We start from the raw sequence: 12,701 nt of genomic DNA, 5'->3' as shown, positions 1-12,701 counted from the left end.
TTACATCACATCGGGCAAAACATTGCTATGCAAATTATACAAGTTGTAATTCAGAGTTTGTCGAGCGTTCACATGGTATTTCCAACTTGACAACTTGGATTTACAAACAGTCCGAAAGTACGTGAACCCAGGATCCATTTGAATTAGTCAGTTGTGATGTACTAACAAGTTACAGGGAGAAAGAGGGTGCACTGCAGTTCAAGAGGAAGGAGAGGGAGGCAAAGCGGAGCTTTATCAAATGTTTTTAGTGGAACGTGGACAAGCCACCCCTCTGAATTAGGCAGGGTACCTAGTGTGTTTAGGTAAGCCCAGAGAGACTTTTATTTTTTATTTTTTTGCATAATTTTTGTTGTTGTTTAATAAATTTTCCTTTATCATTACCTAGGCTTTAGTTGTGTCATTGTGGGTTTGAGGTTTTCACAAGAACACCCCCTTACAAGTTCACCCAGAACACAATCTGTGTAAATTAATAACACAATAAACCTTTCAATCTCCTTAAACCTGCCGTATGATCTTGTGTTAGACGTGATGCAGACGTTTAGTTGTCCATAGCCACTGTGTGTTGCAGATGCTTGTACTGAGTTGGTGCCTAGGCAGGCAAGTGACAGCATTATATGGGATTGCAGCCATCCATCTGTCAAATTTCCATGTCTTCACAGTAATACTCACTCGCCCACTCACATACCATTATCCATCATCCATTTTCTGGACCCATTTTTTAGTTACTGTTTTCCAGGTAGCCTCAACGTACTTGGCTGAAACAACACCATGTCGTGTCTATTTAAAATTTTCCAGCTAACTATATTAAGAATACCTTTGGGATGTGGAGGAACAAAGAGTACCTCGAGTAAAAAATAGGAAACTCAGAGATGACATGCAAACTTGACAAAATGACAGCCAGGCCAGAATTAAACCCGTGTCCTCAGTACTGTGGAGCAACATATGGGACAGCGTTCAGAACAAATTCCAGTCAGTTGCATATCCTAAGGAATATTTAAACAGAATCCATTAAATGGACCATGCACTTTTTTGAGGTTTATGACACAATATATTTTCTGTTAATAGAAACCAAATACTGTAACTGCCCGCAAACCCATGATATGTCCTGTCCGATTGGGAGACTCTTCCAAGTTTCCTTGTGTTTTATCTTCTTGCTCCAAATTTAACCCTCATTTTCTTAGTAAAACATTTTGTGATTATTTGTTGTATTATGTAACACAGCAGCCATACCACCTGCACTTTAGAGCAGGTAATCCATCTAAAGCTAAGTATATTTGGGCCCTGCCAGTACTTGGATGGGAGACCATTTAGGAAAAGCTTGGATTGCTGCAAGAAGAGGTGTTGGTGAGGCCAGCAGGAGCGCTTACCCCGTGGACTGTATGTGGATCCCAATGCCCCACCGCAGTGACGGGGACACTTCTTTAAAAATGGCACCACCCTTGAGATGAAACTTTCTGTGGTCATGAAAGATCTTTCATAGAGTAGCATTTATCCATATGTCCCGACTTAATTGCCCACCACAGCCTGGTCATTCTGACCCCCTTACCAACCCCTGTCTCTAAATTGTGTTTTTATCTGTCTCACCACTTCACCACCTAACAGCTAATGTGTGGTGAGCATACTGCTGCAAAATGGCTGCCGTCACATCATCCAAGTGGATGCTTCACACTGGTTGAATTGAAGTGTCTATGTAAAGTACTTTATAAATGTAAAGAATTATTATTAATAATGACAAATGATGGATGACAGAATGAAATGTTAGAGCAAAGATTTTTATTACACACTAAAGCTGGTGTAATTCTGGAAGAACATCACATCATAATCACAGTATCTTAAATAGAGAAAGATGTGTGCTGTAAAATAATATACAGCCTGTATATAATTCATTCTTTGTATAGTAATAACATATATAGGGATTAAACTGTAAAGTACTGTAAGGTCAAACTGAAAGGTGTAAACTTTCATTTGATTAGAAAGCTTTGTGACAGGGATTCTATTATTTTCACTGTTTTATAAGAAATGTTCAGTTTTGATTTTTCTTTCCTTAAGTCCCTTCACAATTTCTTGATCAAAAGTGAAAATGTATTAGTGAGTTTTTTTATCCATCCATCTTAACACATGCAGGGACACATATTATGGAGTCCTGAAAATGTCCCTCCTTGTCTTCTCCTGATGTTCCTTTTCAGCCTGGTAGACTTTTTCAGCTTCTTTCATGTAGAACTCTTTGACTCGTTGTCGTCTTGTATCCTGAAAAAGACAAAATCTGTGTGTTTATGTAAAGTTGCAAATTTGCTAAAATTGTCTAACGTGCCTGTCTTTACTGCTTCCACAATGTTAAGCTTCTAGAAGTACCTTGCAGGTCTTGAACAATAAAATATAATGTTTGCCCATATAAACCTACAGTAAGGAGGTCTAGTATGTAGTGTTTTTATTACAGGATCCTATTGGAGTAGCGTCACACACATGGCAGGATTCTGTCCAGAATGAGAGTCAAGTCCATCGCAGGACCCTCCTACACATACGTATGTTTACTCATACCGGCTAATTTAATGGTGTGGATCACCCTAACCTGTTGATGTTTCAGTTCTTGGAACACATCACATAACTATCCTAACCATGTTTTTTCCATCTTAAAATGTTGGAAAATTAAGGTGTTTTCATGCAGGATACTGAGAAATTAATTCATGTATTTATTTCTAGTAGGATTGACAACTGCAATGTGGTGTCCACTGACTGGTCAAATCATTCTTTATGCAGCTTTCAATTAATTCAAAATGGTGCTGCAAGAATTATTACACAAACAAGAACATATGAACACATACTGTAACTTCAGGTCTACAGTGGCCCCCAGTTAAACTTAGAACTGTTTTCAAAATCCTCCTTTTAACATATAAAACTTTAAATGACCAAAGCCCTGCTTTGCTTTGTCTGAACTTATCGTTATTTACAAGCCAGAACGTTTATTAAGATCTCAAGATGATTCCAAGGATTAATAAAATAACAGTGGGAGGTCGAGCTTTTAGTTACAGGCTCCCTAAACTGTGGAGTGGTCTGCCTGCTACTATGAGATGCCCCTTCAGTCTCAACTTTTAAATCCCAGCTGAAGACGCACTACTTCAGTTTAGCATACCCTGACTAGAGCTGCTGATTAGCTCTGCATACCACATTTGTTTGCCAGTTATTTGTACAATAATATAAGTATCACAATATTTTTAAACCGTTATTAACACTCCTCTGTTCTGTTTCGCTTCTTGGTATCTGGATGGGGTACTTGGTGCCACTGCTTTACTGCCAAGCTGCTTTCCTGGTTATGGAAAAGTCCTCTCTTATAAAGGGGCGTCCTCATCAGATTGGACAGCCAGCACGATCTCCACTCTAGAAAACTTAGGAAAGGGTAGGTGGCCAGCTGGCCGAGGTCTCCAGGACTGGGACTAAATTTTTGACTTTCTCTGGTACAATTTTAATCTCTAATATTGTCAACTGGCCATAGTTCAACAATTAATTAATGGACATGTACCGTTGGTCTCCATTTATGTTTGATCAGTTCTACTTTGTCCTTTGTGCGTTTTAACAAGTCTGCATTTACATGTGTACCAATTGTGTATTAGTAATTAGTATACTGTATACTTGTATTTTAACTGAGAATTGTCCACAGCGCTCTGCGTCTGCACTCAGTGAAGAGCACTATACAAAAATACAGTACACTGTATTGTATTGGACACAACACTGCAAGAAGGGTCAAACTTCACACAGGCAAAGAAAGCCAATGTAGATGGAGCTGTGAGGTAGCAGCAGTGAGCAATGCCAGTCTCTTAAGTGTTCATTGTGTGAGAAAATGAGACTGAAGCACAGAACGTCACAAGTCACTGCTACGGGTAACTGTAATCTGCCATCTTCACAATGAAAGTCATTCCTTCTTCCATTCTATGATCCTTCTTAGTCCATTACAGGCTGGCAGAGTGCCAGAGCCAATGCCAGCAGACTCGCACTCAAGACAGGAGCCTATACTGGATGGGCACCAATTCGTCCCTGAGCACACATACTCTTTCACAGGGCAGGCTTTGTGCTTATGTTGCTATATTTGTGATTACTATATACAGGGTGGTCCAGATCTAATTATGCACATCCAGATCGTCTGGATGACTTTGATTTATGCGGGGATGATTTCAGTTTGGCGCAAAGACGATTGTTCATGTCATCAGTTCGCACGCTTCTCGATGGTCCGGGATTTTTCGGGTGATTTTCTATGCAATAAACTTAATAACTTATAGCTTAATGAAAATTGCATAATTAGATCTGGAGCACCCTATAGTACACTTAATATGTGAAAGTGCACTAAATTACAGTTTTTGTTTTCATTTTATGAGAAGGTTATTGCTTTTTGTGGAGGAGTTGCACATTGACTCTCATTGTACAGTGTAAAATGACAATAAAGGAATTCAATTCAATCCAATTAACAACTGACAACTCGAACATTACTCGGAATTTACCTGTTGTAGCTTTTCATTCGCCTCATTGTCTCGGACTTTCTGTGCCTCTATGGCGTCATGTTGCTGCCGTCGCCACTTTAAAGATGCTAGCTTTTTAGATTCTCTTCCTTCTATATCATTTATGGCCAGCTGCATTCTTTGTAGAATACTCTTCTTCTGCAGCTGTTTGTCCTTTTTTATGTCTTCCAGTTTTTTGGTTTGCTCCTCTTTTTTCTGGGTTTCATCATGGAGTCGTTGCTGGGTACGGTTTCTGAAACAGAAAATTTGATTATCACTTTTATGAGGCTATTTGTGTTCATGTTTCTAGAGGGTTATAAAATGATTGAATCCATTAACTTGCTGTACACATTCCCAAAATGTGTAAGATGAGAATTAAGGCTTGCGCCCTAAAGTGATATGTTACAGTCAATAAAGCAGTTTTAGCCTGTTGCTCTACCCTAAATAAGTTCAAAGTTAACATTAGTTTGATATTGTCCCCAGTTGTTCAAACCTATCAGCAGAATCCTGTGACATTTGCAGTCCCTAAAGTATAATAAGTCCATCTATCTATTCTCAGACCCATATCTGATATGTGTGAGGGAAACTCATGCAAACATGTAAGGATGTCCTAACTTCTTCTTGGAGTTTACTAGGCTAGAAAGTGACCCTGTTCTCCTGGAGCTGTGAGGCAGCTATGCTAAACACACTGCCACCATGCCATCTTTAATAAATAATACTAATAATTCTGTACTTTTATATAGTGCTTTTCTCTCTACTCAAAGTGCTCTCCACACAGGGAGGACCCAGAAAGTGAACCCATAATCTCCTTACTGCACAGCAGCAGCTCAACCACTCTCCACCTTAAGTAACATGGGAGGCTAAAACAAAAAGTAAAAGCAGTTTGCAAATTATGTGGTAACTGCAACCAATACAAGCTGGCACAGTACAACAGGTTTATGATGGGTGGTAGGGGTAGCATGAACATGCACTGCATGGCACTGTGCCATTTGTATAGTTGAAGCCAAGGTCAAATGAACATGGAAGCTCCGCTGCAGGATTGCACGATTGATGAGCAACGTGCCATAATGACAGAGAGAGTGAAACCTACTGAAATTAGACACCAACATCCATAAATAATCTTTTAAATTCAAATTCAGCTTTGTGCAAGATTTACATTCATTCAAATCTTTATTTTGTCTGCAAAACTTGCAGTTAAACAAGCTTCCTGGGTACCTGTGAACTTTGTCTGGCACTGCAACATCTTCTTTTTAATACAGAGGTCAAAACTGCACATATACTGTATATACTCGCGTATAAGTTGGTTCTTGAAACCTGAAAAAATCGATCATAGAATCAAACCCCTACTTATATGCCTGTTCAAAAATGCGACCCTTACATTTTTTTATTTTTTTTTTTACATCTTCTTGCTTCCCCCAATCTCACACTAGTTTCTCAGACACAATTTCTTTTGCCACTTCAACGACTTTTAATTTAAAACCAGCTTCATATTTTCTTCTGATCGAATGCTCCATTGTAGATAAGGGATGCTCTTACGATAAAGGTGTATGAGGGTGTGAGACACAAAAAACACAAATCAGTGCAAATGTCGCTTCAGAATAGTTTGGGTATTACTGTGTGGTCACATAGGCACAATACTTAGAAAAAAAAGGCAGTGTGCTCAGTGGTTACTCTCTCAGGTGGCCGTTAGCATTTCATAATGTCTTGGACCAATAGCGTGAGTTTTCTGCATTCGACTTATACAACCGACATAAAATACCAGAAATTAGATGGTAAAATCAAACCCCGACTTATCAGCGGGAGAACTTAAACACTAGTATACAGTATACTGTAATCCCAGCTGAGGCCTCACAGATACATTAAATAATTTTCTTTGACTTGTTATGTTACAATGTTGAGTATACCTTACAGTATTAGTCTGTTTGATTGCTGCTGTACACGTTATATTATTAAGGTTAACGTTCACCAAGTCTTAGAAATATGAGATGTTAAAACTTGAATGTTGAGACTAACAGAGTAAAAGAGTGCGGAACATACACAAAATAATTTTTTAAAGAATCAGGTGAAAATTCATTCAACAGAGAAAGCAAAGAATGACGTTAAGTATTCAGTTGAAAGACTCTGACATTAGTCTTAGACATTCAGTTCAAAAACTTTAGTATCTGCTGCTTATCATGCAACTTCTTAAAGGTGATACAAAGTGACATGGCATGTGGCTGTTGCTTATCGCCAATAATATAGTATAGAGCAGGGAGTAAGGTACTGTACTCTGAAACAGAGTGGAGGGTTAATTCCAACATCTGAATCACTACATAACCCAAAGAAGGTCACTTAAAGCTGAAGTCACATTATGCGCCTTCTTGTCACCAGACCATGTAAGTTTACTTGACTGAAAATTGCTGGGCAAGTCAAATTTGCCTAACTTTCCAGCAAATTCGTGCTCACCCCTTTTTGTAACAGCCAACAATGTGATGCCTGACAGAGATGGTGCTTACGGGAAATTCAGCTGCAATCTTGGCCCTTTTTTTATTTTTCTGGCTTCCATTCTATCAGGGTTCGTAAAACTTGAGACATCAGACAGACGAGCTTCTCTTCTGTTTGTGAGGTCCAAAACCCCCACAGTCCTTATTCCTTGATGCTGCATTATATGCACTGTACTTCCAGATGAGCATTCATTGGTTGTCAGTTCTCACGCACACAGAAGCCCACCCATATGATTAACGGCAAAATCAAACCTGATTATTTTTGAGGAAAGTCAAGGACTAGTTGGCTATGTCATACTAGGAGACTGACTCCATGGGAGCACAACGCTGACTGCCTCTGACTATCTGATTATGTAAATGAAGTCTACAACTGAAAATCTCTGGAAATGTCGTCTAATTTGACATGACCTTAACCTGTCTGTGCTTCATCGTGTAAAAAAATTCATCCAAATATCTGTATGTGGGTGTAATATGTTTCTGTTATTCCAAGAATAACATCAGACTTGTTTCAGGACAGCTAATCAGTTTTACATTCCGCCTCTGACTGCATAAAGGGTGGACTTTATGGTGTAATAAATATATAAGTTTAATATGTCACTGTGCTCGGTACAAAAAATATTTTATAAATTCACTTACATGTACCGCTAACACAAGGCCACATTTAGCACACGGGGCTCATCATTTAGAACTGCTAGGCAAGCATTAGAATACAAGAAAGGAACAAGTGCGAAATGGGCATTGTATCATTTCTGTGTGTCAGAGTCAGCATGACATTGGATGTTCTTTTCCGTGTTTGGAATGTCATGATTTACCTAAGTGGGGGCCTGCACATGGAGAAATAGTATAAAGTTTTGGAACATTGCCCGGTACACCTTTGAAGCTGACGGACGGATGGGAGATAAAATCATCTGATCCGGAAAATCCTTCCAGCAGTCAGGAATCATAGTGACACAAATGCCACACTATATACATCGAGCTCCCACTTCGGTAATGGTCTTGTCATGGCTTCCTTCATCTGTTATGACGCATAAATCGTCATTAAAGAAAGCTAAGTTATTTCTTTTATGTGATTCCTTACTGCTGTATCACTAAGGGAGGGGTATTGCCTTTTAATATCATATCTATATAGTTTTTGGTTATGTAACATGCCACAATTACAAAAGAACTTATTCCAACAAGGGAGCTAGTGGCCCGTGCTGGATAGAATGGTCAAAGGTAGACAGTTTCACACTTTTAATTGTAGTTTTAAAAAAAATTTGTTACCTTTGAAATGTAAATAATGACAGATTGTAAACATGCAGACTTTGAGGATTTCACAGATTTTTGTGAATCAGAAAGGATGTGTCTAATTTAAGTTTAAATTGAGGATTTTCATGCACCTCCTCATATGTGATATCAGAGTCAGAATTAAAACTGATTGGCTGCTTGGAAGCACCTGGGAATTTCCAGGGAAGAGTTGGAATCTGTAGCTGGGGACAGGGAAGTCTGGCCCTAAAACCCTCATCCAGAAAAATTGGTTTCAGAAGATGAGAGGAGAGATGTTGTCCCAGCAACAACTGAAACCAGATACAATAGGATTGTCCAATAACTGTACAACATCCTGATCTTTTTTGTCCACTTGGATGATGTAATTAGCCAAACACAGTGCATCCAGATATCCTTTATTACATGTCCTTAGTTTGTGTTTTCATTACGGAAGCATGGTAAACTGAAGTCTAATCTGACTTTAAGACAGAACCAGGCCAGTAACGGACATCAGGGCACACTAACACAAATACTGCATATTAGCATGTCATATTTAGAAGTACTGAATGAAAATAATAAAAAGAATCAATATATTGAACATGCATTAAACATGTTAGGTGTATGGTAGAGAGTTATAACTGCGGTTATCGACTTGTCGATTTTTGGGTAGAATTCAATTGCTATAAAAGCATTTTGCCTACCTTTGGTGTTGGTAAGTATTACTGTACTTAACGTCTGCTAGGTCCTCTCTCTCTTTTTCCCATTTGTAATGGTCAATCTTTTTCTTCCTTTTATGCTCCAGAGTTTCTTGGTACTTGAGATTTTGATTTACCTGGTTCTCCCCCAAACGGTCTTGGACTGGTGGACCCTGGGCCTACAAATACATTTTGTGAGGAAAAAGAAAGTAAACAGTAATGGTGAGTTAAGGAGCAAAGTTAGCTAAGCTTTCAAACTATTTAAAGCCAAACCACAAGAGTACAGAGAAGGCAGATATTGTTTTTTAGAAAGATCTGTGTAATGTTCTCACATTTTAGCTCATTTCTTTACAGAGACTGCTCAGGTTACTTTGAAAACTGTTTTGGTATTACTGTGTATGGGTGTTTTGTATCATGATGGGTTCCTTCATTGCTCTAAATGCTATTAGCAGGCACTTCCATTTGGGAAATGTATTTGTGTTTAGCGCTCTAAGCATTTCTGTCTAATAAAAGTCATATATGACTGTAACTCACACAGACAACATTAAACATCCACCTTTTTTGTAATTATTTTATTCATCACAGTGTAGCAGAGAATATTTCCACGCCTGAAAATTGTTTCAATTTGTTTTTAACAGCATAGTGAAGGTCCTTTCTAGATATATGTATTTTCAAACATGAAGGAAAGGTATTATCATACTGAATAAAAAGAATAAGGGCACTGCCTCTCAGAGTTTGAACATTCTCACCATGTGTCCCAGTCAGTTTCTCTGGGTATTCCAGTTTTCTTCCTACATTCCAAAGACATGCATGCTATGCTGAATGGCGACTCTAAATCGGTCTCTTTTTGCAAAGGACTGGTTGCCGCCTTGCACTCAGAGCAGCAGGGGTGGGCCCGCTTGACTTGTAACTGGATAAGGTTCAGTAAGTTCCCCCACAAAACTACTCTGTATGCGGGAAGTTTCTCTGCCTGCACAAACACCACGTTAAATAGACACCCCATGACAAGCAGTGTAATTCCCCTTCACCGTGAATATAACATTCTTTTTAAAAATCAATCCTAATGTGATTTAGAACAATCATTGTATCCAGACTCTTGTTTAGTTCTCATTGACACAGAGTGTTATACCTCTGCTAGGTCAGGGCACTGAGATTTCCTATTCCTTTGTAGACCATTTTTGGATTAACACTTACATGGCGTAATATTTTTCTGCTAAACTGTCTACTTATTCATCTGTTCAAGATGTGTTCTAACCAGCTGCATTTCTGGCTTTTTTGAGATACAATTTTCTGTTGCCATATTTTGAGGTGGTTTTGCCTCAGCACCCAGTTTCCTCAATTTTTGCTTGGTGATGACCCCAGGCAAAAATTTAATAAAAGTGTACACTAATGAAATACATTTTTTTAAGACTTCATTCTGATTATTGACACACAATAAAAGAGAGTTTTGACAGCATTGGTACACGTCTGTTACATCAAAAACCGGGGATGGGGGGCTCCCCCATGGTGTGATTAATGCAATGTTGAGGGAGGTCCACTTGGCATTTCAAGTGCACAGATACAGTGGGGAGGAAAATGTGTGAGGTAGCTCCTAAAACAACTTTTTGTTTTTTCTTTAATTTTAGGTGGTGACCCATTGATAGTGGCTTGCCACCGGTCAGATGAGAAACACTGGTCTAAAATAGCCCCATTCTGCATGGAACAACTTTAAGCCATTCTCCTGGGAGAGCGGTAGGAGAGTGCCACTTCATCGTGCACAATCTAGTGAGTGTTTCATCTTCCCATTTTTTAATCTTCTCTACGTCCTTGGCTTGCAAATCTTGTACACTTTCTGCCTTCCCATTTTGTTATTCAAAGTGTTTTTAGATAAGCAGACAGGCCATTTTATGGAGTTGTGCATTTGCAGAGGCACTTGAGTTCAAAGCACCCCTCTTTTTCTCTTATTAGCGTCTGCCACGCTAAACTCCATCTGCTACTTTCCTTATTGCCCATCTTTTATGTGGGTGGCCTCAATGACAACTGCGGAGAATTATTCTGGTGGATGATCTTTATCTGTGCTGACTGCTGTTAATTTTTTTACACTTTTTTTGCCTACCCAGATGTCTTCTTTCAGGCTTGTTTTGCCTGCATTATCTGCCAGCATAACAAGGTGCAGGGAAGCAAAAATCAACTCACTTTAGTGCTTTCATTTTGAAGTTTATTTCAGTATTTGTTTCTTTGCACTTGAAATAGTCTGTTTCTGTGAGAAAGAACAGTCATATTTATTTTTCAGGCAGCTACTCTAACTATATACTTTTTCTTCAGATTGATCAATCCTAATTAGATCAACAAGAATTAACCCCAGTACCAAAGCATGGCAAGGGTGAAAGAACCTTGGTTTACCGTAAAGTCCTCTTTGTATCATTGTGACAAAAAGTTTCGAGTGCAGAAGAAAACTGTTGATGCCTCAGAACATGTTGTCTTGAGAACTGGCAACCAGCCACAAAAAGGCACGCTACAGGGGGATATAAAGAGCCCGGGGCACAAGGACCTCCCAGTGAGGTATCTGTGGCTAAAGGACAGACACCCTCTAAAAAGGATGGGCAGACATTTGTAAGTCAGTTCATCCCTAGCCAGTCAGAGAGAGCGTGCGGGACAGAAAGAAGCTGTCACACTGCTCACACTAATGTAAGCGCTACATTATACAGTATGCCAGTAACAAAACACCCAAATAGCCATAATAAGTGTGCCACAATTACTCTATTCTCATTTGCACGTGGCTCTGGAAAAATATTTTAAAACTAATATCTGATAAATGTTTTTTTAATGATTCAGAAAATTACATGTAATGCTGTCCAACAGAAACACAATTAAGATGTCAACAATATTTCATGCCTTAATCTTCTGATCCACGTCAAAACAAAATAGTGTTTTCTTTGTAGTTTTCATTCTGATATTGATTTATTTAATGTAAACTGACAGCCTAGTCTTTAGGAGCAATTGAGACGCTGTGTATCACAATAGTTTACATTCTCCCATGTGAGGGTGTATTTAAAATGTTCCTGAAGGGTCAAAGAAAGGTATGTGGAGGCCACCAAGCTTCTAAACATCGCAAATGATATGAAAAATAAATCTGACACATCTCTTATAAGTTTTCACTCTTGAAACCTTAAAATACCCCTTCATTTTTAGCTTCAGTTTAATTTATACTCCTGTTATCAGGATGAAGGGCATAAAGCCATAAGGCGTTTGGAGCATATACATTAAAGGGCTGAATGAATATGAACAATTCATACATATATAGTATTTTTCATTATTTCACAATATGAGTTGTGCTTAAGTGGTGCCCAAGTTCAGTCCTCATGAACGTCAGCGGCTACAGGTGTTTGTTCCAATCCAGTTTCTTAATTAGAAGTCAATCATAAGAAAAACACAGGCAACATTTTTATGGTTCATTTTACTTCACTTGATTGTAAAGATTCAGAATCTTTAATTTCTTTTTTTTAGTCTTAAACTGGTTTTTTTTTCAATTGTTTCTTGCTTTATTAATTGGCTATCAATTTACAGTCATATGCATATGACAAATTAACCAGCATTTCATCATCTAACTTGGTCCTATTTGCACCTGTATGTGTCCATCATGAAGTATCTTTTATACTGAAATTTTTAGAAAGAAATGGAAGCAATGATTGACTAAAGCCTTGTTCACACGGGCGTTAAAATCGAGCGTTTTTTGCGTCAGAAGGCGTCCGTGAGCGCAGATCAAGCGCCGAGTGTTTTCTACACATAGGAGTCAATGAGAGTGTTCACAC

The 12,701-nt window shown here is 38.6% G+C and overlaps 1 protein-coding gene across 1 annotated transcript in view; it reads right to left on the bottom strand.

The window, feature by feature from the left end:
• Positions 1–1,758: 1,758 nt before the first annotated feature.
• The window catches only part of c1h11orf16 (chromosome 1 C11orf16 homolog), a 32,405-nt gene continuing 21,462 nt past the window's right edge, over positions 1,759–12,701 (bottom strand). Inside the window, exons 9-11 of the mRNA XM_039748290.1 lie at positions 8,917–9,089; positions 4,491–4,740; positions 1,759–2,247 (exon numbers count right to left, since the gene is read on the bottom strand). Of these exons, the coding sequence (XP_039604224.1) occupies positions 2,134–2,247; positions 4,491–4,740; positions 8,917–9,089 (537 nt within the window). The 3' untranslated portion in view covers positions 1,759–2,133. The remainder of the gene's footprint in view (positions 2,248–4,490; positions 4,741–8,916; positions 9,090–12,701) is intronic.

The sequence above is a fragment of the Polypterus senegalus genome, chromosome 1 (genome assembly GCF_016835505.1).
Source record: "Polypterus senegalus isolate Bchr_013 chromosome 1, ASM1683550v1, whole genome shotgun sequence".
Classification (NCBI taxonomy): Eukaryota; Metazoa; Chordata; class Cladistia; order Polypteriformes; family Polypteridae; genus Polypterus; species Polypterus senegalus.
The sequence above is the reverse complement of the archived record's forward strand: the minus strand, read 5'-3'. Positions and strand labels throughout refer to the sequence as shown.